This window comes from Dacryopinax primogenitus (assembly GCF_000292625.1).
Source record: "Dacryopinax primogenitus strain DJM-731 SS1 chromosome Unknown DACRYscaffold_20, whole genome shotgun sequence".
Lineage (NCBI taxonomy): Eukaryota > Fungi > Basidiomycota > Dacrymycetes > Dacrymycetales > Dacrymycetaceae > Dacryopinax > Dacryopinax primogenitus.
This window is the reverse complement of record NW_024467217.1, coordinates 405604-429639: the sequence shown is the minus strand read 5'-3', so window position 1 is coordinate 429639 and position 24036 is coordinate 405604. Positions and strand designations below refer to the sequence as shown.

At 54.4% G+C, this 24036-nt stretch overlaps 12 protein-coding genes across 12 annotated transcripts; 6 read left to right on the top strand and 6 right to left on the bottom strand.

The window, feature by feature from the left end:
• Positions 1-1015: 1015 nt before the first annotated feature.
• DACRYDRAFT_111157 (uncharacterized protein) lies at positions 1016-1923 on the bottom strand (the record flags this gene model as incomplete). The annotated part of the gene is made up of 3 exons (XM_040769182.1): positions 1016-1318; positions 1398-1652; positions 1717-1923. 3 exons carry the CDS (start codon positions 1921-1923, stop codon positions 1016-1018), a joined length of 765 nt encoding a protein of 254 aa, XP_040625080.1.
• Positions 1924-2393: 470 nt separating this feature from the next.
• DACRYDRAFT_24675 (uncharacterized protein) lies at positions 2394-3105 on the top strand (the record flags this gene model as incomplete). Its single annotated transcript, XM_040773787.1, has 2 exons — positions 2394-2932; positions 2987-3105. A coding segment is annotated over exon 1 (377 nt), but the record flags the coding sequence as incomplete, so codon positions are not given.
• An 88-nt stretch (positions 3106-3193) lies between these two features.
• DACRYDRAFT_91165 (extracellular phytase) lies at positions 3194-5665 on the bottom strand (the record flags this gene model as incomplete). The annotated part of the gene is made up of 6 exons (XM_040776996.1): positions 3194-3203; positions 3503-4120; positions 4170-4981; positions 5038-5243; positions 5296-5498; positions 5547-5665. The coding sequence occupies 6 exons, from the start codon at positions 5663-5665 to the stop codon at positions 3194-3196; spliced, it is 1968 nt and encodes a 655-aa protein (XP_040625078.1).
• Positions 5666-6541: 876 nt separating this feature from the next.
• Positions 6542-7003, top strand: DACRYDRAFT_18247 (uncharacterized protein; the record flags this gene model as incomplete). Its single annotated transcript, XM_040771348.1, has 2 exons — positions 6542-6742; positions 6788-7003. 2 exons carry the CDS (start codon positions 6542-6544, stop codon positions 7001-7003), a joined length of 417 nt encoding a protein of 138 aa, XP_040625077.1.
• A 215-nt stretch (positions 7004-7218) lies between these two features.
• Positions 7219-7806, bottom strand: DACRYDRAFT_83920 (zf-CSL-domain-containing protein). Its single transcript, XM_040776650.1, has 2 exons — positions 7575-7806; positions 7219-7526 (listed from the first exon to the last, which is right to left on the bottom strand). Exons 1-2 carry the CDS (start codon positions 7752-7754, stop codon positions 7377-7379), a joined length of 330 nt encoding a protein of 109 aa, XP_040625076.1. The 5' UTR covers positions 7755-7806; the 3' UTR covers positions 7219-7376.
• A 342-nt stretch (positions 7807-8148) lies between these two features.
• Positions 8149-9348, top strand: DACRYDRAFT_57880 (NADP-binding protein; the record flags this gene model as incomplete). Its single annotated transcript, XM_040775471.1, has 6 exons — positions 8149-8241; positions 8294-8535; positions 8586-8753; positions 8800-8905; positions 8953-9084; positions 9130-9348. The coding sequence occupies 6 exons, from the start codon at positions 8149-8151 to the stop codon at positions 9346-9348; spliced, it is 960 nt and encodes a 319-aa protein (XP_040625075.1).
• A 147-nt stretch (positions 9349-9495) lies between these two features.
• DACRYDRAFT_111151 (uncharacterized protein) lies at positions 9496-10128 on the bottom strand (the record flags this gene model as incomplete). Its single annotated transcript, XM_040769181.1, has 2 exons — positions 9496-9955; positions 10007-10128. The coding sequence occupies 2 exons, from the start codon at positions 10126-10128 to the stop codon at positions 9496-9498; spliced, it is 582 nt and encodes a 193-aa protein (XP_040625074.1).
• Positions 10129-10431: 303 nt separating this feature from the next.
• On the bottom strand, positions 10432-11855 carry DACRYDRAFT_24673 (uncharacterized protein). Its single transcript, XM_040773786.1, has 5 exons — positions 11482-11855; positions 11012-11433; positions 10779-10965; positions 10613-10723; positions 10432-10557 (listed from the first exon to the last, which is right to left on the bottom strand). Exons 1-5 carry the CDS (start codon positions 11779-11781, stop codon positions 10552-10554), a joined length of 1026 nt encoding a protein of 341 aa, XP_040625073.1. The 5' UTR covers positions 11782-11855; the 3' UTR covers positions 10432-10551.
• Positions 11856-12079: 224 nt separating this feature from the next.
• Positions 12080-14933, top strand: DACRYDRAFT_96756 (glucose-inhibited division protein A subfamily; the record flags this gene model as incomplete). Its single annotated transcript, XM_040777400.1, has 9 exons — positions 12080-12161; positions 12207-12629; positions 12684-12958; positions 13040-13142; positions 13199-13294; positions 13351-13500; positions 13587-13802; positions 13850-14431; positions 14845-14933. The coding sequence occupies 9 exons, from the start codon at positions 12080-12082 to the stop codon at positions 14931-14933; spliced, it is 2016 nt and encodes a 671-aa protein (XP_040625072.1).
• A 1983-nt stretch (positions 14934-16916) lies between these two features.
• On the top strand, positions 16917-17599 carry DACRYDRAFT_24672 (uncharacterized protein). Its single transcript, XM_040773785.1, has one exon. The coding sequence runs from the start codon at positions 16954-16956 to the stop codon at positions 17464-17466; it is 513 nt and encodes a 170-aa protein (XP_040625071.1). The 5' UTR covers positions 16917-16953; the 3' UTR covers positions 17467-17599.
• Positions 17600-18083: 484 nt separating this feature from the next.
• DACRYDRAFT_118910 (uncharacterized protein) lies at positions 18084-18705 on the bottom strand (the record flags this gene model as incomplete). Its single annotated transcript, XM_040770689.1, has 1 exon — positions 18084-18705. The coding sequence occupies one exon, from the start codon at positions 18703-18705 to the stop codon at positions 18172-18174; it is 534 nt and encodes a 177-aa protein (XP_040625070.1). The 3' UTR covers positions 18084-18171.
• Positions 18706-19715: 1010 nt separating this feature from the next.
• On the top strand, positions 19716-23883 carry DACRYDRAFT_83909 (Pkinase-domain-containing protein). Its single transcript, XM_040776649.1, has 5 exons — positions 19716-20264; positions 20316-21003; positions 21053-22889; positions 22943-23561; positions 23626-23883. The coding sequence occupies exons 1-5, from the start codon at positions 19782-19784 to the stop codon at positions 23728-23730; spliced, it is 3732 nt and encodes a 1243-aa protein (XP_040625069.1). The 5' UTR covers positions 19716-19781; the 3' UTR covers positions 23731-23883.
• Positions 23884-24036: the final 153 nt, after the last annotated feature.

Sequence of the window (24036 nt, the reverse complement as noted above, 5' to 3'; positions counted from 1 at the left end):
TGCTGGGTGTAGGCAGGTTCTCGAGCCGCAAGAGAGTCGGTATATCCTGCTCTGAGGAGGAACAGAGCATACAGCAGCCTTTATATGCACCAGAGGTAGGCCAAGTCTCAGGAAGAGGCATCGTCCAACCGAACCAGGAATCCGAGACTTCGGAGCGAAAGACATCTCGGGTTGACGTTCCCTTCAAACAGAGCTTCTATCCGACGCGCATACACGACAGTGACATCATGTATCGGGTGAACTATAGTTAGAATTGGGAATATCGGCGCATTTGGGTTAGCCACAGGCTGTTCCAGCCGTCGTTTGCGCGTGAGATTTGGAGAGTCGCGTCAAGGCCGTTCGACTCCCACGGGAAGTGGAAAAGAGGTCCTGGGCGTCGGACGACGGGATGGAGCGTCGAGAACGGATAGCCGTTGGATGGTGATCGAGCAGGAGGAGGAACTCCAAGTGGTGGGACCAGGAAGGGGGAGAAGGTGTTCAACGTTCTTGCGCGTATGGGTCGTGTGGCCGGAAACGAGACGCGTGAGGGAAACGCGCTCGGCGTTGATGTTCTTCTCCGAAATGCTGGGAAGGCTGAAAATTCTGCTGCGCCGGCAAGCATTGAAATTCCATAGATTCTCTCCAGCTACGGAAATCCGCTGTGGCGAGCTTGATCGGTTATTCTATACAAGAGGATTCATTGGGACAAATAACGCGTACAGAACCACACCAGTAAATATAAAAACGACAGGCGAACAGACGCCGAAAGAAGTTCCAAATTACGGTGTAGATCGAGCCATATTGGATATCCGACAATGCCCCCAGTGTGGTAGACCAGAATAGATGAAATAAAAATATTGTTGGAAGCATGCGAGCTGATGATCCCCGGGCACCACGGAGATCGGAAATAGCCCCCCAGAACCAATCTATACAAAACAAGTAATATACTGGCCATTGCCAATGAATGAATCATTTCAAACTTCACCTCCATTTAGATCGCTCATCAACACAAGTCGGAAGGACGAGGTCGGATATCTCAACGCCCAAGAATAAACACTGTGCAATCTTCGCGGGCCTCATTTTCCTCGTTGATCAACAGTAATTGGGGTATACTGATCTCGATGCTCTGAAATTTCAAGCTGTATCTGGTGACATGGTCCGGGAAAGGGAAAGATGCTGGGAAGGAGGAGGAGAGCTGCGATCTGTGCCGTGCGCTGGCACTCGTGAAGGGTGCGTCGGGTGGGAGGTGCAGCGCATGCAGCGCGCATGGGGGAGTAGGTGCGTCCGCAAGAGAGTGCTTGACTGTCCGGGAGATGGGGTGGAAGGAAGTTCTAAAGAACTGAGTGGATGGGTCAGCTCTGCAAATGCGAGAGGAACAAGCCCGGTGGACCAGGAAAGAGCAAGGGCGAAGGACGTACCCGGTATATGCCATCCAAGATCGTCATGGTATAGGTAAGCTTGCGAGTGCCCTTAATGTTATAGCGCAAGGACAGAGTGTACAGCACGGTCTGGAATGCCTCTCGTGACTCGAGGTTGAACGCGAACGGGGGCCCGCTCTGCGGGAACGTGAAGTGTGCGGTGAGGTTCGTGCAAGTGTCGTCGATATGCGAGAACTTAAGCTTGTGATCTTGTCGTGCATCTACAGTGTAGCCCATAGGAAGAGAGCACTCGAACTGCATGCATCCAAGCATTGTGGGTTAGTAGGTGCTAGGAGATCGGAAGAAGGACACAGCGCACCGAGAGAGAGAGATTCGGGGCCTCGAGCATCCTCAGAAACCGCTGACGTAGGATCAGGGCAGGCAGAGCACGAAAGGTCGTACGGTCATCGAGCAGCCGCGTAAGGTCCGCGGTGGGCGCGAACTCGAGGGTATGCAGGATGAGTTCTACAAGCAGACGTGGGACCTGCGTTTGGAGTACATGTTGGGAGTCGGGTTGCTGTTCCATTGGTGCACGTTAATGATACAGTTCAAGTAACCAAATAATACAAGAGGGATTGAGAATATTAGACCGTGCGTGTCGACCTGTGGAGCGTTGAGAACGACATCGCAATATCGGTATGGAGATACCCTTGCCTCCTGACATCCCCCAGATGACAGCAGCTCAGGCCATGTCTGATGCTGACCACGTTTAAGAATATTTTATAACACTCTATCACTATTACAACCCGAATTACATCTGGATATGACTTCAATGCAGCGGCTCAATATTAATGACCATTGAAGTTGGCGTCGGGAATAATCGGCCGTTTCATCTTGTCGGCGTTAAGGACCTTGAACTCCACGAATGTTTACGTCATAAGCACATCATGCCTCTCGTCCACAATCAACTTGTGCTCTCTGATGGATGCATATATCTCCTCAAGCAGAATTACTCTGTCCTGACGAAACTTAATCCCTCGATGAACGCTCATATGGCAACACTCATACGATACATTAAGGGGTACTATATTCTATGAACGGTACAGTCGAGTCTGTGTAACGATACAGCAAAACATCGTCAACGGTCGTGACCATGAAGAGTCCCAGGATCCCTGGCTCGGCTAGATCAACAGCAGAGATCGGTAACCTGGAACATCGCGGCGCGGGTCGAGCGTCTCCCGGCTACACGGTCGCCACTGGGACAACCGGAGGCCGAGCACGCGTCACTCTGGGCTCACCCGCGCCCCTAGTATGCGGCCGTTCGCCGACTTCTATAACCACCCCCTCTGCAGCAGCGGCAGCAGAGTATGTCGAGGATGAAGTTCCAGACTGTCACAGTGGTCAGCAATTGCATATTGTCGAATCGATCAGGGAACATACTGGCTACGATTACTGTGGTGATGCCACCGACGATAGCTTCAAGCACGGACGCTATTGCGGCGATGACAGCCATGATGGCGCCTCCAATAGCTGAAAATACGGATCCCTGGTCAAGTCATCAGAACATGGTACTTGGTCCCGACACTAGCCCAAAGGTATGTACCATGTTGATTTTAGTAAGTTTCGGACTGATGGTTGTTCGAGTGTAGATGCGTGGCTTTTCTAGCCTGCCATCTTGCCACCTAGCTGCATCTTATATACTCCTGCTTGTCGAGTTTGCATGTCCATCGCAGGCCAAGATGGAGGGAAGCGCTGCGTCACCTTCGACGATGTTGTGGCGCCGGATGATGTCATCGGTTAGGGGTCACGGGCGCTTGATAGGGTCGCACCAATCGACATGAGGAGGCGGAGGAAGACTAGCATGTACTGGGATACTGAGACTCCAACATTCGCTCCATCGTTATTGTTGGCGGTGAGCAGGAGGGAAACATGTACGTCATAGGAACCATGATGATGTCTTGGGATTCGTTCTTTCGGGGCTAAAGGGTTTGGCCGGACCGTCACTTAAGCTTGGCATTCGCAACTGTCACCACGCTTCCATGTGGTTTACGCCGCTTTTGGTTGTCGTCATACAAAGAACCATCAAACCTGACAATGAATTATAAGCTAACTTAGCGCATTCGCATCAAATATTTCCAATGGTCCGTTCCTAGCAGGTCTAGTACGAAGGGGTGCCAAGGCCAAGGCAGTTAGCCATGCCGTAGAAAATATCGATATTGCCATAAGTTCCCCCGAACACTTCTTGGCAAGGCCCCATGGCGTACACAGGAACGTCGGTAAGGGAGTGCACACCTTGATCGTTGTTCACCGGCAGGGTGCCGTTAACGATGAACCCGGTCTGGGTCTCCTTGGCATTGACGTAGAAGTCGGTAGGGTGCTCGGCGGAGATGTTGACTGCGGGAAGACGAGGGCCAGGCTTGACGACCTCGAAGTTCTCGCGCTCATCCGGATGGGCACCGAGACCCTCAGCAAGGGTGTAGCGCGGGTCCCAGCGAGCAGGGAAGTAAACGCCCTCGGAGTAGGTGAGGTTGCCGCCGAAGGTGTACTGGGAGAGACCAGAGTTCTGGTAGGTGCCGATCGAGCCACGCTTCTGCCTGTCGGTGGAGGCGGCGTTCATGTACTTGGTGTCGACAGAGCCGAACACATCGAATCCGTGCCCGTGGTCGGCGGTGACGAGGATCTGAGTGCACTCGAGCTCTCCGGTCTCCCTGAGGTACTCGATCGAAGCACGGATAGTGTCGTCGAGCTCGAGCAGTTCACCCAGGGCACGGTCGTAGTCGAGGCTGGGATAGAATGAGATAGAACTCAAATCAGACAGATGAATGCGCTCACGTGTGCATCTGCTTGTCGATCGAAGCAGCCTCGGACATCATGAACCAACCCTTATCACCGCTGCGAGCCTGGAGGATCTCCATCGCCTTCACGGTCATCTCCTTCAGACCAGGCTGGTCGAGGGCATCGGTCCCCTTTCCATCAGGAGAGTTCTTTTGGTTCTTCAGGTTCTCGGTGTAGACATTGCGGTCGAGCCACTTGGCCATGTTGTTGACGGAGAAGATACCGAGCGTCTTGGTGTCATTGGAGGCGGCCTGCATGGCAGTCTTGTTCCAGATGACTTGGTAACCCTTCTTCTCGAATTCCAAGTAGTAGTCCTTGCCCTGGAAGGAGCCGGGGCCGGGATAGAACTGCTCAGCTCCACCACCGAAGAGGACATCGGGCCCGGACCAATTTGTCCAGGTGTAATTGACTATGCCGTTAAGATATGCGTCGATGACGGGGCCGTACTGGTTGCGGTCACGGGTGTGGGACGTCAGAGCAGCAGGGGTCGCGTCAGCGATGAAGGCAGTGGAAACGATACCGACACCACCGTCCATCTTGCGGCGGAAAATCTCGGCAATCGTCTCGACCTTGGGGTCGTCGTAGGGAGTCTTGGAAGAATCTGCATATACGCCGAGAGCATTGACTGTAGACTTGTGACCGGTGTAGAGGGCGGTCGCGCTGTTGGCAGAGTCGGTGATGAAGGAGTCGATCGAGTGGGTCATCTGATGGCCCACGACGGGGAACTTGTCCATCGCCATCAGGGACTGGTACTTGCCGTTGATGGACTTGTGCGCCATCAAACGAGCGGCGGTGATCATGTTGGTAGTCTGAAGATCACGTCATCTATTGACCGATCTCGATTGAGAGCGAGAGCTGAACTAACCATGCCGTCACCGATGAACAGGAGGATGTTCTTGGCCTTACGGGCAGGGGACTGGTCACGAACGTGCCAGTTGGCAACGGTCTTGCTGCCATTGTAATAGGCAAGAGTCGCGACGTAGTCACCAGGCTCGTTGAGGGAGACCTTGCGCCATGCCTTGGACGCGACGCGGACGAGGGAAGGAGTGTTCGCATCCTTGGCGAAGAGGTCTACACTCCACATCAGCTACCATCCAGAACAACGATCGTAGGATAATCCTACCTTCGAACCAGGTGAAGTTCCAGCTCTCCATATTGGGCTCATTCACGTTGAAGAAAGCGGAGATCGGCTTTGCATCGGAGCCAACCTTCTCCAGGGTGAAGCCGAACGCAGTGTCCGGAACACCGCCGTTAGCCTCGGAACCGTTGACCGGGGCATGGATCTCAGCCCGGATGTCGAAGAAAGCACCAGGAAGGAAGTCCGTCCTATGTAACAATTCAGCAATGCTGGAACACGTAGAGTTGATTACGTACTGGTCAGGAGGGAAAATGCATCCCAAGCTGGGGCAAGTGCCAAGACGCTGGAACGTCTGGGCACCACCGAGAGCAGCAAGCGACAAGAGAGAAACAGCAACGGGGACAACAGAGAGCATTTTGTCAAGTCTGGCAATCCCTTCAACCCTGGAGATATCGACGGGAACGACCGCTCCGCCTTTTATGTTGGAATACCGGAATCCCACCCCATCAGCAAAGCACCGATTTTGTCTGCGCTTTCCGCAAATAGCTAGAACATCTTATGCATGAGAGGGTGCAAGAATCCGAACGTGCGTGTATTGTATTGAGAATGCGCATGGTGCAAATGAAGTTGTGGAAGAGCAGCAAACATGACCGAAACGCCCAGGAAAATCGCCAAGGTCGCCAAGGCGGGTAAAGGGAGGCGTGCCTTGACCAGCTTATCTGATTGGCTTTGAATAGATTTCCATCTCTTTGATCTTCATTTCTTCGCCCGAAAACTAGGTGAAGGAGGCGCAGAGGTACAGAGGGTACTTCCGAAGAGTTTGAAAGTGGAGACTTGTAAATCAGAAACGAACCAGACACATGCCCTTGGGGCGGAGGCAAGGCACCAGGCGCCCTTCCGCACGACCACTCATGCAACACTGACTTCGGACTCTGCCAGATGCATATGATAAGAAGACCATGTTTCCCCAAGGAAACTGGAAGGAAGTCGCAGTGGATAAAGAGAGTCCACAGTGAACGATCATTGTTCCAAAGACAAAGGTTTCATCGGTCCGTAAAAGAAGCCCTCACTGCCGATCGACAAACTCTGTCTCAACGGACTCTAGCATTCCAGCGGACGTCTGAGTCTTATGGTCGTAAATGGCAAAGTCAAGTAACCCTTCTGCCGACGCTCTAGTCGGCATACAAGCTATCACCCTCATTTGTACTGCGCATCATTGGCTGTATACCCACCTCAACCACATTAATTTGTCCATTATTGAAGCCCTAATACTCTCCTATTTCGACATACCATGCGCCTTCTCAGTTGTCTTATCCACTTGTTATTGGCTGTATGCTCCGCTGGAGCTGTGGCTGTTCCTCGAACGTCGGCTGCTTGCGCTTTTGCCTGCCCCGCATCCGATCGAACGAATCACGCTCTTGCAAACACCGTTCGCAAGGGAGGAATGATGGAATGCTACTATGGGCAAAATGGGATATGCGCTTACAACTTGGTCGGTCTGGATGACTCGTACGTGGTTGTGACTGACTATGGCTAGAACGCCGGCAAAGTCAAGAAGAGCAAGTCGACGAACACGAACTGTCGTCCGAACGCGATCGCCAGCTGTGCACGTAAACAACGAACCAAGACGAAGACGGCGAAGAAGCAGCAGGCTCAAGTTGCTCCTATCCTGATCCAACGGGCGGCGACCCCGACGATGGAGGTCGATGATATGGAAGAGGACAACGTCCGAAGGGGACACGAGGATGTCTGAGCAGGGAACGACGATGTGGAAGAAGGCAACACAGGCGAGTGTCATATTACATAGATAGTAGCATCGATACTGACATCAACAGACACATGTAGCATACATCGTTGACAAACGCCTATAACATACACAGTAGACTGTAGCAGTAAATCAACTGTATGCCTCCTTCACAATATGGCACCAACACAGCAGACAACAGGCAGCACGGAGGTCTGCTGGAAAGCAGGAAGCTGGTATCTATGATCTCCGGAGATCAGCACCCCGCCGTTCCCACCCAGCATCATCCGCGTTGTAATGCTTCGATGCACACTCCCCGATGGGTTGGTGATGTCGACGAGGATGCAACTGCTTGTGCGTTCGCGCCGGTTTGAAGTTTATTCTATACGCGTGCCTCAGCCATGCGGGAGGTAAGGTCGACTTCGAGGCGCTCGACAGCATCCTCGAACTTCTCGTCAGCGTTGTCGTCTGATTCCTCAGCTTCTTCCTCTTTGACCTCCTCGTCATCATCCCCTTCATCCTCGAAATCAAGCTACACACGTCAGCACTTGCTATGTAACATAAATAAAACAGTGCGCACATAATCGTAGATTATACGAATCACCAAACTACAGCTCGGGCAAACAGCAATATCCTCCCCATTTGCCAATTGCTTGCGCGAGATCTCGAATCGGTCTCCACACGGGCAGGGGTAGTGGAACACGCCCTTGGCGTCGTCCCATATCATATCCTCAATTTCGATCTCGTCGTAGAATCCCATCTTCCTCGTGAGGGTATCGGAATAGAGCGAGAAGTGGATTAATGTACAGTCGAGAGGTTGCGAAGGAAAGTTCTGGATGAGTGAGGTCGACTCAGAAAAGCCTCGGTGGGCTGATTACGTAAACAGAAATAACATTTGTCTCCGCACCCACGTGAAGAATAATGGGCGCCCATGATGGGCGCTCTGGGTCCTGGGAGAACCACGAAATGAGTCATGGGCTATGGATAACCTCAAGCTGGCATATTACTACATTGCAGGGTGCTCCATGGAAACATTCATTTGCACATACGTTTAGAGAGAGCCATGAAATTGAAGTCATTATAAAATGCAGGAATCTGACCAAAGATTTGCTCGGCTGTTCAACCCCAGTCTTACATTCATCTTGGAGAAGGATATGGGAAATCTACTTTCTTTCATCTTCCCGCCAAAGAGCCGATTCAGTTTCGACGACATCCCAGACCAAAGTGGCCGAATCGCAATCATCACCGTACGCGCTCTCCGTACCCTTCACCAGGCATTCATTCTCACAGTCGAAACAGGGTGGCAACTCGGGTATCGGCATGGTCGCATGCAAGGTCCTCCTCTCTAAGGGTGCCAAGGTGTATATGGCATCCCGATCCAAGGAGCGTGCCCTACCTGCAATCAACCAACTGAAGCAGGCGACCGGCAAGACCGATATTCATCTTCTAGAGCTGGATCTTGCCGATCTCCAGAGTGTCCGGCGAGCAGCGGAGGAGTTCACGCGAAAGGAGAATAGGCTTCATATGTTGTTTAATAACGGGTATGCACCTTGATACTATTATAGTGGTCGAAGGCCTGAGGCTGAAGCAGAGGGGTGATGACTCCCCCGATCGAGCAGCTCACGAAACAGGGATACGATCTCCAGTTCGGGGCGACAGTGCTCGGACATGCATATTTGACGAAGCTGCTTCTTCCTGTCCTCCTCTCGACGGCTGAAGAAGCACCAGGAAAGGTCCGGGTGGTGCATACCAGTTCTTGGTAGGTTCTTCCTCCGCGTTTATTTGGCATACTGATGCGGGTGTAGCGGACATGCAAACGCTGTCGAGGGCGGTATTGATATCAAGACGCTGACCGATGGTCCAGCTCGCACGAAAGCCGGCACGTGGCAGATGTACTTCCAATCCAAATGGGTTTGATTCTCGTCTTTCACCTCTTGCCAGTCTAAACCGGGTCCTAGGGTAATGCAGCGTATTCGAGTGAGCTAGCAGGACGCTACGGCAGCCAAGGTCTTGTGTCTATCGCGTTCGACCCGGGAAACATCCGTACCTCTCTGCATAAGAACATGCCCAAGTTAGGATATTATATACTGGTGAGCGCTTCATCCTCTCGCCTCCAATTATGCTCACAAGCACAGAACACGATCCTGTTGTACGACTTGGAGCCGTACGGTGGACTCCAGATCTTGTATGCGGGGACGATGCCTCAGGCAGGGAAATTGAACGGGTGTTACCTGGTGCCTTGGGCGAGGATAGGGAATGTCAAACCGGATACGCGGGACCCGAGCTTGGGTGCAAGGCTTTGGCAGTGGTGCGAGGAGGAGATCGCCAAGTTTGAGCAGGCGAGGAGGTTGTAGAAAGCGCAGGGGTGGAGTGAGGACTAGAAAGATATTCAGTCGTGATTGGGAGAGAAGAGACAGTCTCCCTACCGCCAGCTGCCGCTGTACCATACAACCCCCCACATCCGAGCGATACCGCATACGACATAAACACTCCCATTGAGGTCAAAAAGCCAACTTCCTCCCCATCTCCTCCCCCGCACTCCCCGCGACCGCCATCCGCGGCCTCACTCCCAGAGCCGCACAAAGCGCCCTATACTGCGCCCTCATCCTCGCCAGCAGCGCAGGCATATCTTCTCCAAGGGGTACGGTAGCATGCTCGTCCGACAACACATCGGGGTGCTCTTCTTCCCCCGGTGGTGTAGGTTCAGGGGTAGGGTTCGTCGTCGGGAATCTAGCGACGAGCGCTAACAGCCTCTGCGCGCTCTGGGCCGCTCTCGTCCTCGTCCCTTCCCCTTCAGTAGAAGGCAGAGAGATCAGCCTGCTCCATGTACTCGTAAATCCCTCGTAAAACCCAACTTCTTCCCACAGCTCGAACCCCTTTTCTCGCCCGAGTTGCCGGCCATCAATAAGTCCGTGAATGGTACCATGCTGGTAGCCATCGTGGTAGCCTTGGTTATAGAAGCTATAATGAGTGAGGGGTGAGATGTAGCATAGACGGGATAGGGAGGCGTACTGTTGCTCCAGGTTCCCGAGATCGTCTAATTCGAGGGAGACGTCCACTGCTGGTTGCTGGGGCGCGGATCGCCCAGAGGGCGCAGCTTGGTGCCGCTGAAAGGACTCGAGGTCGACGTCCATGACTGACCCAGACAAGCAGTGTAAATTGCAGGACAAGGGCAAGAGAAAAGCTGAGTTGAAGCTGAGGTGTGAAGGCGCGCTGAATTTGGTCCAGTGGTGAGCTTACGTAAGGAGGATATTCTCTGACCTTGTGAAAAGGCAATCACTTATGCCGTTGGTATAGTGTTCATAACTGACAGATACACCTTCTGACCCAACAGAGCCATCTCGCATGTTGGCGGGATCCAGTTGGTCAGCCAAAGCACACGTCGACGTACAAAATAAGCGAACGAGCGCGGAAAGAGTTCATTGCTGTTATGTAAGGGTATGTAGCACTTTCGAAAGTACGGGCATAGGAAAAGTGCAGCAGTGCAAGACAAGAAAAATAGTCGATGAATGCTAAGCAGGCTACGGACAAAGGGAAGAGAAGAGTTTACCACTGGTTCAGACCTGTGAACAGGTCAGCGCTGTATGGGAGGGGAGAGAGAGCGGGGCAAGCACGTACGAGAGAGAGCTCCAGTGTCCATACTCTCCTGCTCCAGAGCCGGACTCTTCTTGCCGGTGCCTGCCCGATCGGAGGTAAGTCAAGATCAATCCCGTCCCACCAGCATTTCCTCTGTCGGATCATCAGTGCCACACGTCTTAGTGTTAGAGAGAGGAACAAGACTCACAGCAGGCTTGCGCCAGAATAGAAGGAGCTTTTGGGCGGTCGCCATCTGGGCGTGGTCAATGGTTACGTGGCTGCTGGCGGGCGGGTGGGAAATCCCGGTTTTGAGCAGGACGAGGGCGATGGAGGAGATACAGGATCGGCCTGGCTCGACAGCGCGGTACCCCCAGGTGTCAGAGCGATCGAACCCACTGTGACGGCGTCAGGGTTTGGGAAAGGAAATGAGAGGGAGCGCACCTCATGCAAAGCATGTCGATCAAATGCTGTTCTGCGATGTTATTCTCCTTGTTCACATTCCGCTGCAGTGCAGTGAAGATGTTCCTCTTTTCTAACAGCAACCGACCACACTCGCGCTTCAGCTGCAAGAGATGATCGTTACTCCTCCCATTCTGGTCTGTGCGTGCATGCCCGTCGTCCCTCGGGGGAATGGCAAAGTACTCGAGCTCTTCACGGAGAACAATGATGGCTTGTTTGACTAAAAGGGGATTTTGGGCCGAAGGAGAGAGGAACCCGGGGCCGGAGGGGATGGAGGGTGCTGGACTATCGAGGAGATGTTGCTGTGCAGCGAGCAGGCCTCCAGGTGACGTAGGTGTACCGTAGAAATGTTCTTGCGCTTCGCGGAAGAAGCGGAGAACGAATGCGAAGCAATCGGGGTCAAACTGGAACGTTTCACGTTAGATAATTCCAGGAGATAGACGCAAACGTACATCAACATAATATGTCTCTGCCCTCTCCTCCTCCTCCTCTTCTCCCTCCGTACCCATCCCCTCCGGCCGACTGAGCACTAACCCATTAGGGAAAAGACACAGCAACACGCTCTCTGGTAGGCTCATAATTGCCTCCCGATCCACGTTGAACGTCGTCCCCCTTAGCTCGAGCCTGAGTCGGGTAAGCAAATGTGCGCCATTCCCAGCTGCCAGTGCTGGAGGTGCGGTCTGCGAGACTTGAGTGATAGGAGAGCTGGAGGTAGGACCGGGGGAGACTTGGGTTATCACTTGGGCTGCCATGTTGGAGGAGGGAGAGGGTGAAAGAGAGAGTTAGAGAGAAGCAGAGTAGGGGCGCTTCAAAGAAGAGGTAAGCGCGTGCGAAAGGAAGGTCAGGTGCGGTGAGTTGATGGACACGAGCGAGAAACGGTGCGTCTGACGTGAGATCGAAGGCGCCGACATTCGGCATGCGCGGAGACACTTTAGACTCTGATACCGCGGAGGCATCTCCCTCGGCGATTACTTCGGGCTTAAGGAAGGGATGGACCCTGAGTAGATTTCTTTAACGCGCCCGTTCTCCTCGAGTTCTCTCTTTATTCTCATGCACAGAGCACTCCGAACTAGGGCTTTCGCAACACACGCCTCGTCCTCCTCCCTCTCTTCAACTCCCAAAGCATTTGATGGTCTGCCCTTCCTCCACCTCCTCTAACCGTACTCACCCCTCCAAGTCATAGTGATCGGCGCCGGTCATGCGGGGTGCGAAGCCGCGACTGCATCTGCCCGCTCTGGTGCGCGGACGGCACTCCTAACCCAGTCGCTCAAGGACATTGGTAACCTATCGTGCAATCCCTCCATTGGCGGCGTAGGGAAGGGTACCCTAGTCCGAGAGGTCGACGCGATGGGCGGGGTATGCGCAAGCGTTGCCGACAAAGCTGGCGTGCAGTTCGTCACTCTTAATAGAAGTAAAGGGGCAGCTGTTTGGGGTCCGAGGGCACAGTTAAGCCGGACGCTGTATAAGAAGCATATGCAAGAGCTGCTGGGGAACTACCCGAACCTCACTTTGGTGGAAGGAGAAGTACATTCCCTACTTCTCTCCCCCGGAGATCCCTCCGCTCCTGGAAGGTGGGGAAGTGTCCAGGGTGTTAGGCTCAGTGCGTCCCTTTCCTCACCCTAACTCAAGCGTGCTCATCGATTATTACCTCTAGATTCGGGCGACACCCTTTCTTCCTCCTCTATCACAATCTGCACCGGTACCTTCCTACAAGCGACCGTAAACGTGGGTATGACAAGCACACCCCTCCCGCGACGATCCACGCTTTCCTCTTCCCTTACCCAAGTGGGGCTCAAGTTGGGGCGACTGAAGACGGGAACGCCCCCGCGGTTGGACGGGAAGACGGTGAGTTTCGAGGGGATGGTCGTCCAGGAGGGAGAGAGGGGGTGGAAGGGCTTTAGTTATATGTCGACGGGGGTAGCGAACGAAGTGCGCTCAAATTCATCTCTTCCCTCCCTGTTCGGGAGGCAGCTGTCTTACCCGTGGGAAACACCGCTGATGCAATTCAAGGAAAACCAAATGTCATGTTATCTCACCCACACCAATCCACGAACGCACGAAATAGTCCGTTCAAACCTGCACAAGACCCACCATATAAAGGAGACAATCAACGGTTCTACCTCTCCTCTTTCTCCATTCCTACCACGGACTGATTGTATACGTCACTAGGACCGAGGTATTGCCCGAGCTTGGAGGCGAAGGTTACGAGGTTTTCGGAGAAGGAGAAACATATTGTGTGGCTCGAGCCGGAGGGGTACGATTCTGGTCCGTTCTCATTCCTCTCTCCCTCTCCGTCCCCAATGAATTCTAATTCCAAATAGAGGTCATCTACCCCAACGGGCTGAGCACTACGATCCCTCCCGAAGCGCAGCTGGAGATGTTACGCACTATCCGGGGTTTGGAACGGGTAGAGATACTACAGAATGGATGGGGGATCGAGTACGATTTCGTAGATCCGCGAGAGCTGGAACGTATGTTCCCTCCTACTCCTGCCTCCATCCCTCTCCTCCCCCCTCCTTGCAAGAGCGATCATCTGAATATACTAACATCTTACCAGGCACGCTGGAGACGAAGAAAGTACGCGGGCTGTTCCTCGCAGGACAAATAAACGGCACAACAGGATACGAAGAAGCCGCTTGTCAAGGCGTGATTGCCGGTGCCAACGCAGGGCTCCAAGCGCAGGGAAGGGAGGAGCGCTTGGTGTTGAGCCGAGCGGACGGGCTTACAGGAGTGTTGATAGATGATCTGGTCGAGAAGGGCGCGGAGGAACCTTGTACGTGAACCTGCTTGCTGGTATTCCGCACTGATTGATCTGTACAGACCGGATGTTCACCGCTCGCTCGGAATACCGCCTCACCCTTCGGTCGGAGAATGCTGACACGCGCCTGACCCCTCTCGCCCACGCAGCAGGCATCATCCCCCCTTCCCGCTGGTCAACCTTCCGCTCCACCCAATCCGAGCTCTCATCCGCCAAAACGGCAATGCAGGCTCTCCTCCTAACACCACACGAATGGGCCCAGCAGGGTTTCACCCTCCAGCGCGATGGGATCCGGCGCAGTGCGTGGGATTTGTTGCGGCACACGGACGTCAGCGTGCGGGATCTGATGCCCTTCGTACCCCTGTTGAAGGATCTCGAGCCCCACCTCCTCCAGCGGTTGGATATAGAAGGCACGTACTCGACCTACCTCTCCCGTCAAGCGGCAGACGTGCTCTCCTACCTCTCTGAGGATGGGCTCTCACTCCCCGAAAGACTGGACTATGGGACTGTCCCCGGGCTCAGTACGGAGATCAGGCTAAGGCTGGGGAAGGTCCGCCCAGGGAGTATTGGTGCGGTTAAGAGGATGGAGGGGATGACTCCCGCCGGAGTGCTGGGGTTGGTGAGGTATTTGAGAGAGGGGAGGGGTATGAGGAAGCAGCAAGAGGAAGAGAAGGAAGGGGAGGACCTGTTACCTGATGAAGGGGGGAGTTATATAGGTGCTAGAGCGGCTGCGGGGTTCTAGAACGGCCTTCTTGTTGTGGGTTAGGTTGACGGTGGTGGGCCTTCACACTTTTTCACTTGGAAATGTGCGTCCGGTTTGGGGGATGGGGGGCGAATGCACCAAATGGATCTTCGAGGAGCCAGCAGACAGCACTAATAGAGCAGACAAGTGCTTGCTTTCTGTCACGACATAGCATCATATACTCAATCGACGGCAAAACATATACTGCTATACTGGCCCTTCCCGGCGCTCGGCACCTGTAAGGTTCTCTGAAACGATGTGCAATACAGTACTCTTATGAAGTAGTCAATTGAGGCTGTAATACCTGATGGCCAGCAAGCGACCACTCGGGCATTGGTGCTGTTTTCGGAGAGGCAGTGGAGAAAACGGATGTTATCGTGTGGATTATCCGAGTATCATACTGAATGCTACGATTGAGGTGGAGATGTGCTTAAGGAAATGGACTGCTGGCAAATACGATGATGATAATCTGCTCCAATACCGTAAACAATGACGTTCAATGCATATCGTCATCCGACAAGCAAAAGCTAGTGACGTGGCGAACGTATGAGGAGAGATAGACAACATTGATGACACGTTTGTTGCCGTGTCTGTCTGTTTCAGTTTCACGTGTCAAAATAATTTGAAAAGGAAAGGGCCGGGGTGGGTCGCCTCGCACCAGCCTCATCACCGCCCAGCATCCACACCTCACATTACTACTAAAACCCCAACCATAGAGGAGAACATACCCGCGACCTGCCAAGGATAGTCCAACACAGACAACCCATCGTGCCTATCGGGTGTGTACATACATTCCAGTCAGGTTGGACTGTTTTGATCGCGCCAAGCCGTCCCTGCCTGTAGGACGGGATATCTCAACTCACACCTCGCTGACCTCGATTCTCTTGTACAAAACGATTCTCAAGGATTCTGCTTCTTCTGTTTCGTAACTGTGAACTACTCTTTTTCTGGTTCGCGGAGATTGCTGTGTCGTAACTGGCTTGCTGCCTTTGGCTGGCGATGGACCACCTCCAGTCTCAGTCGCAGTCTCAGGCGCTCAGGCGTCCTCGAGCGACCCGACCGAGAAGACGGGATTCTCAGTCTACTTGTTCACCTTCAACTCCAAGCACGAGCACGAGCACGTTTCCTCCCACTCGTTCTTATCACAGGCGTAACACAGCATCGATCGACTTTCCCATTCCAATCAGCACCCAGCGCACACGAACGTCCACTTCCTCTTCCCTCACCCTCCACTCCCATCCAGCGACGCCCCCGCATACACCAATATTGTTCGCACCAGCATATCCTTCGCTGTCCCCCAGCGAGGCACACACTCCAACAACGGCTTCACTCTCTCCGCCCTCCACGCCCGACCTTTCCCTCTCCTCGCCTGCCTCGACCCCGCCCTCAACACCGGGCGACACGCCCCCTCCCTCGCCCTACCTTGACAGGTCCGTACAAGATCCTTTCCCCAAACGCGTACAGCGTAAGCCAACAGGAGATCATATCACTCCGCCTTGTCAACCACTGCGTAAGCCTCTCCCTCCCCCCCTTCAACCCTCACTAATCTCTTGCTTCCCACAGTCCGCCCAACAACATTCTGGAAAAACACCTACCGCACCGCCCTCGGCTCCCCCGCAGACTCCCCAGCAGCCCACACAGTCCGCCACGGATCGTTCGTTGCCCACTCCCAATCCCAATCCCCACGTTCTCCTCTCACTGGCCCGCAAAGTTCGGAAGGGAGCCAGGAAGACTTAGCGATAGCGCAGAACGGAGGTGGCTGCTGGGTCATCGAGCCCCGTGAACAAGATCGCGTGAGGGTCGTACTGCTCCCACTGGGGGTGGACGTCAACCGTTATTGAAGATGCACTTGGATAGCCAGCGGAGGAGGCAGTGGGCGGCGACGAGCACGAGCACGAGTTCGTATGATTACTGGTGGCCGTACCCCCCGCAGGGTGTTATACCTACCCCCACGCCTACGACTACGACCACGGCCACTCCAGCGATGACAGGGCATCCGCTCAGTACGAGCTTGGACTTGGACGAGCAGACGACTCTGTCGTCCGTCTCTAGCGCTACTTTGACAGACTCGACGGATATGAACACAAACACGAATACTGACACGAACACGAATACCAATATGAACACAGACACGAATACCGATACGGACGACTTCTCTACCGCTTCCTCATCCTCATCCTCCCCCACACTGAACTCTACACCTCCGACCCTCTCCCCCTCCCCACCTTCAGGAGCAGCGCTCCAAGACCCGACAAAGATCCCCATCCCCATTCCGCTGCTCTACGTCATCCCCTTCCTGCTCCTGTTCTGCCTCTTCCTGGGATTTCTCAGCGGCTGGTGTTTTGCTCGCCGACGGAAATTGGGGGAGACACTGCGTCCTCGTTATTCCCCTTTGCACTCTCCTCCCCCACGCTCGGGGCACGAATGGACCGCCACGCCAGAGAAAGCGCATACAAGAGCCGCCGACCCATTCTGGGATCCCGCTCCCACCGCGACCGCCGCCGCGGGGGGGAAGACCCTCTTAGGCCGGGGAAAGAGGTACTCGATCTCCCTCGCACCGGGGCTCGAATCGCCTCCCTCTCCCGGGCGCGCAGACCCCGAAGGCGGAATAGGGAAGGCGCTCTTTTCACCTTACTCTGTCTACTCCCAGCTTGGGGTAGACGGCTCACCCAGCACAGGCATAGGCAAGCCGAGGAGCACGAGAAGATCCGTGAGGTCCGAGAGGAGCCTCTCGACTGCTGGGAAGGCGAGTCCGAGAGCGAGCTGGTTTCGGAGGGCGGTGGCGAATGCGGTTATTCGTTCTCCGCAGGGGCAGTCTCCCCAAGCTCAGCTGGGGCACGGTCGGCAGGGGGAGGGGGAAGGGAGGAGGGTGCCCTCTGGGTTGACGGCGAGGTTGAGCTTTGGGTCTGCTCTGGCTGGCGCTGGTGCTGGTGCTGAAGGAGAGGAAGGAGAGGAAGAAGCAGAGAGCAGGGACCGGATCTCCCGTCTGCTCCTGGCCAGATCTGCAGCCCGGACACTCGACGATCCCCAACCCCAACCACCGCCCCCTCCACCAAAGCACCCCAACCCCCCCAACCGCCAAATAGCACGAGAAGTCTCCGTCCTCCCCCTCTCCCCACCCCAAGTCAGCAGTCCGACGATGTACGCAACCTGTAGCCCCAGCGTGTACAGTTTGGCTTCCCCGCCTCCTGTTGGGGGGCTGAGGGGGGATCCAGCCGTTGGACGTGTTGGACGTGTTGCCGGGGGCGCGGGGGGAAGGGGGAAGGGAGAGATAGGCAGTGTGAGAGGGGCTCGGGTCCGCCCGCTGGAGGTGAGGAAACGGAGGAAGGCGAGTGGGGTCGTTTTGGGGATCGAACAGCGGTTGGAGGGGTTTGAGGAGGGCCAGGCGGAAGACGGGTGATATGGTGCTACGGTGCTGCGACATGATGATACGGTGATATGGAGCGAGGTGGGTTTACACTGATGTTAATGGACTCGGGGGACATTAGACTTCAACGGACTTATTGGATAGAGGGGGTGTATTTTGTTTTCACGTTTAGTTACGCTTGCGGGGGGCGAACATGAACATTTAGCATACACAGTATAATATTACATGAACTGGATGTGACATGCAAGGCGTGCAGCATGCGGAGGGGTGGTGGACTAGGAAGTAGGATTGGATGGAGTCATAGTGGATTTTTCTCCCCGGACGTAAGCCAACATTACGTCTCTCAACCACCTGCCGCGCACAATCCCTAATTCCCTCTTCACTCTGAGCGTTACCTTCTGCGCAGCGGTCCACGCCTCCCCACTCAGGCGGAACATGTGCTCTTCCTCCCCTTCACCTTCCGCCTCACTTTGGTCCTGCTCCTCCACTCGCAGCTCGATCCCCTTCTTATGGAACGAGAGCCTCCGAGTAGGATAAGCACGATACATCCCTCCAAAGAGGAAGAATAGCTTTCTGAGCATCTGCCGTTCTCTCAGCTTCCCTCCAAAAGGCAGAGTGCCGGAGTTGGAGTCGTATGTCTCTTCTAGGAGACGGGTGGCATATTTACGCAGCTCGCATTCGGCGGAACCGAGCGCTTGGCCGGAGAGGAGTGTGATGCACTGAACGAGTGTTTGGATGAGGGTTTGCGTTAGGTAGCCTTTGAGGGATGAGGGGGGTGGAAGGGGAGGAGGGGCGTTGAGGAGGGGCATGCTGGGTTGGTGCTGCTGCATGAGCTGAAGGAGATTGAGAATCAGATATGTAAGCGAGAAGCTGCAGAGCGTACTGTAGTGGTGATCAGCTTCTGACGTGCAGTTGATAGCCTAGTAGTTTGATACAGCAGCCGCTGGTGCAAAGATGATTGACCAGCAATAGATCAGGCCCATTTATACGGCTCGTAAGATCAATGTGGGACATATTGTTAACCCGAGTACTTGGTCATGATGGCTACACAGGCCCGGGATACGCCGATCTGATAATCCACATGTCGCCTCCAATGTTCTTCGCAAACATGGATAGCAAAAGACTAGACTTGGTCGCTTAACAGCATCTACAGATGGATGGCGTGTGCGCAAGTAACAATTTTGCCCGTCGGTGGATGGTTGGAAACCCGAAAGATGCACCTAGCAGGTTGGCGAGGAGGGCGTTTCGAGACTCCAGACTAAGCAGATCCAAAGGAACGGTGTTGACTAGGAACATCACCAAAGAATGGGGCCTGAAATGGGCCGACAAAATGAAATTCTAAGTGTTGATATATGAGATTTATTTCTGTATTCAGCCGCAAACAGAGATTCTGCATCTGTATCCTATGCGGGGCGTATCCCGAAACGTTCGAAGACGACAGAAGCCCCAGGGTCTGGCAATGAGCATGTTCGATTTTTCTTTTCCCGCCTCCTAGATGGCTCGATAGTGGTATGCAGCTAGAGATACTGGAACGGTAATGGTGGTCCTAGTCATCGTTGGCAGAATTGATAGGGGCTGTCATCAGTCAATTTAGCACAGTCAGTGTAAAGTGGCGAGAGGAAAGGCAGGCCCGAGACTAAGTGGCGCGAAAAGGGCCCGACATGTGTTGAAGGGAAGCAAGTGCCGCGCGGAGGCTGAGCCGCCGACCTTCTCGTGCACAGGGAACTTGCCGCCCTAGTCCCCATTCCATTTCATCACTTCTTTCTCTTCATTCCTTGATTACTACCTTCTTGTTCTCTTCTTCGACCACCTCGGCCCCGGCGTGGACGGCCTAGAGATCCACTATTCTGACAAGCAGAGAGCGCCTACTAACCCTCAAAAGCATATGGCGTCCGCGTCGTCCTATCCATCATCACTTGCACCATCACACCCCGCAAACCTTCGCGTACACGACCTTGGCGACGACTCACCAGGCCCCGGAAACGGCGACGTCACTCCCTCACACGGTGGGAGCGTTCCTACTGGTCACGAATACGATATGCCCATACAACCAAGGGCGTACTTTCGCGATCCGAGCCCACTGAGACACGCGAACGACGCGCCTCCGCCCGTGACAAACGGAGCTGCTTCTTTTTCTAGGTCAACACGCGCGCGACCCCTCTCCATGCCACCACAACCAGCGCCAGAGACGAGGAGATATGAGGAGGAGACTCCGACTCGGTCGGCAAGACCGAGCGCAAGTGCCAATGGTGAAGGGCGATCAAAGAGCAATGCGAGAATCATAGGGGATTACACGATGACTAAGACGCTGGGAGCAGGAAGTATGGGAAAAGTCAAGCTCGCGACACATAATGTTACAGGAGAAAAGGTACGCTGCTTGTTCTCTTATTTCCTGTCGTCATTATAATGTATCTCTCAGCTTGCGATAAAAATTGTTCCCCGTTCACCATCCGCTCTCCCCCCAAATGCCCACGCCGGATCAAGCAGCCTTCCGCCCCAAACTGCCCAAGTTGCTGCAGTCATAAATCCCAATGACCCAAAGTCAAAGGAGGCGTCCAAGGAGATTCGCACTATTCGGGAGGCATCCCTCAGCCTCCTGCTCCACCATCCCTATATTTGCGGCATGCGTGAGCTTATCGTACATCCGCATCACTACTATATGGTATTCGAGTACGTCTCCGGTGGTCAGATGCTCGACTACATCATATCCCATGGTCGGTTACGAGAACGCGTCGCACGCAAGTTTGCGAGGCAAATTGGTTCGGCGCTCGAATACCTCCACAAGAACAGCGTCGTCCACCGGGATCTGAAGATTGAGAATATTCTGATTTCCCAATCGGGAAATATCAAGCTGATCGACTTCGGCCTGTCAAATTTGTACAATCCTCACAATCATCTCTCGACATTCTGTGGGAGTCTATATTTTGCTGCGCCGGAGCTGCTCAATGCCAAGGTGTACACCGGACCCGAAGTTGACGTATGGAGTTTTGGCGTGGTTCTTTATGTTCTGGTCTGCGGCAGAGTACCCTTCGATGATCAAAGCATGCCTGCCCTGCATGCTAAGATAAAACGAGGCGTCGTCGAGTACCCGAACTGGCTTAGTCAAGGTGAGCGCACCCCTGTCACTTTACGTGTTCCTTCCTGACATTTGCCTAGAATGCAAGAACCTCCTTGCGAGAATGCTCGTAACCAATCCGGCACTGCGGGCAACATTGACCGAAGTGCTCAATCATCCCTGGATGAACCGTTCATATCCTCATCCCCCATCATCACATCTGCTTCCGCGCGAGCCGCTCCGTGCAGACGATCTCGATAAGGAGGTCATCAAGCGGATGACTGGATTTGAGTTCGGGACTGAGGAGGAAATCGAGGACAGGCTCAGGGCAGTGCTCGAAGGCGAGGCATACAAACGCGCAGTGGAGGGCTGGGAGCGGAGGCAACATGGCCAGCTCGGGTGGAAAAGTGAGAGTTCTTTTGGCGAGACAACCGGAGCGAGCTCGTGGTCTGCGAGTAACTCTACGGTAGCGACATCATATATGCCGCCTCCGTCGAGCGCGGCGCAGGCAGCTGCTCTAGCGAGCGGTATTTCTTCTTCGCCCACACGAAAGGCAAGCAAGCGATTCTCCGGCTTTGACTTCTATCGACGAAAGCTCTTCCCTGGCACTGGCAACTCCCCACCAAACACACCACCTTCAAATCCACCCCAGCTTAGCTTCCCTCCTACACCGATCTCACCTAATGCCGGTGCGCAGCTCCCGCTTGAACGTGAGCCTCCGGATCCGACACGAGGTTTCCATCCGCTCGTCTCTATCTACTACCTTGTCAGGGAAAAGATAGAGAGGGAGAGAGTATATGGCCCCGGACATTTCGCCAGTTCTCAGCTTAGTCTGGTGGGAGATGAGGTGCCACCTCGGTCATCTATATCTGGACCTCCGGAAGTACCACCCAAGTCGCCCATGCCTGTCTCGATGCCGTCAACACCGATCACTCCTGCGCAGCCAAAATCCGCATATAACGTCCCGACTCCGAAACTCCCTGCCCCGCCGCCCTCGTACATATCGACTGCTGCGACGTCATATGGTGTGCCGGTCGCCCCTTCACCCACGACCCCTAGTTTCGGCCCTGCGGCACAGCAGCCACAGCCCAGGGCACGTGCTCAGGAGGCTGTTATGCAACTTCCAGGTGAAGCCGAGCGGGGACAGGTGGATCTGAGGAAAACAGAAGTCCCGGCATCGCCCAGCTTGAACGTGTCTATGGGTCAGAAGCAGGAGCTTGCAGGATTGGGCGTGAATGCCAGTCCCACTACCCCGATCAAGGCTCCTGCAGCAACGAGCCACAGGAGGAGTCACAGCTTGTCTCAACGTGTCGGAGCTTGGGAGCGGGAGAAACCATCAGGGCCGATGGGCTTGCCTACGGTGGGCGAGACAGATCGCGACCAGTTCTTGATGCCTCACACCGCAGGACCTGAATTTGGCACCTTCGCAGAGAAGGTCGGTGCCCGCAGTGTGGCTGAAGCAAGCACCAACCAGAGACGGCCAAGTGAGCGCAGCATCAAAGATGAGGAAATTACCAGTCCTGGATCAACACTGGTACGGAGATTCGGAAGTATCCTGGGTACTCGACGGGAGAGGGGCGAACATCGGGAGCGCGAAGACAGGCTACGGGAAAGCCGGAGTGTTCCCTCACCTGGGCTCGCCGCTGTTGCCAATGCGGAGGAAGCAGAGGATAAAGAGAATATCGGCCATCGGAGAGCTCAGACGCTCCTTGATCGGACAACAGGGGCAGGAAAACATAATCGCCGCAGCTCTTTGGGTGGCATGTTCGGCGGGCAAGTTCGCCCGCGCACAGCCGCCGTGGGCAAGTTTGATGACGTGTGGGAGGTGAACGAGGAAGGCACGGAGGGTCGTGCCAGCGATGAGCGCAGCCACGAGGGTACAATTCCTGGAGGCGAGAGCGTGCAGGTCAAGCCGGCAAGCCTGAAAGGAGTGTTTAGGTGGGTTGCAGCCTTCATCATGCGTGCCTATACGTAATCTCACACTATCACAGTGTCTCGACCACAAGCTCCAAGAGCCCAGCTGCCATCAAGGCTGACATTCGGAGGGTTCTCGACCGCATGCATATGCAATATCGGGAAATACCCAGCGGTTTCGAATGCGTTCACCAACCTTCGATCGATCTAAAGACTGTTGCTAAGGAGGAGGAAAGCACACTTGGTGTCAATGGAGCTCGTGTGAAACGGAAATCCTCTCGGCTGTCCCTTGGTCGGCTATCCATAAAGAAGACGAACGACACAACAACACAACCCGCTCGTGCGCAGGAGAGACCACCGATTCGATCTAGTGCGAGTGGAGGGAGCTCCTCATTTTTCACTTTGCCAGGGATAGGTGTAACACCTGTTTGCCCTGCCCCTGCAACAGCCGGCGCGGTGTTGGGACCAGAAAGAACTGCTTCACCTGTCAATGATGCGCCAACCCCGATTGGGACTGCGTCCCCAGCCCTGTCGCCCAGTCGGGGCAAATTTCTGCCGCCAATTCCGCGTGATTTTGGCGGCATGTCACCTAGTCGGAGAGTCGGTCCTGATATCTCTGGAGAAGCCGTCAATAATGCGTTCGAGAATTCGGACAGGAGCGATCTGGTTGTGCGGTTCGAAGTGAATGTGGTTAAAGTGAGTGCTTAGGCGAAGCTGCACCTTGTGTCGGAATTTTGTTTCTGATCGCTGTTCACCATAGGTGCCCCTGCTCCCTCTGCACGGCATCCAATTCAGGCGGATTGGAGGCAATGCATGGCAATACCAAATGCTGGCCCGACGAGTCCTGACAGAACTGAAGCTGTAATCGGTTGATTGTCAGCTTCTGCGGAGGATCATCTGGATGATACCCCACTTATTTTAACCCACAAAGCCAACACACGGCTTGATAAAGCATACGCTCCTTTGTCTTGCGTTTCTTTTTTCGTCCCGCGTCTTCCGCAGCAACTGTAGCGTTTCCAATCGAGCAACAACGAGCATCGAGGATACCTATTCACACGCACCGATCACACTTTGTTCCTTCATTATGTTTCCCGCTTTGGTCTTGCTTGGAGTGGAGTTTCCTTTATTATCAGTACGCCGAGGGCTTACCTTATGAACTTACGTTATCGAC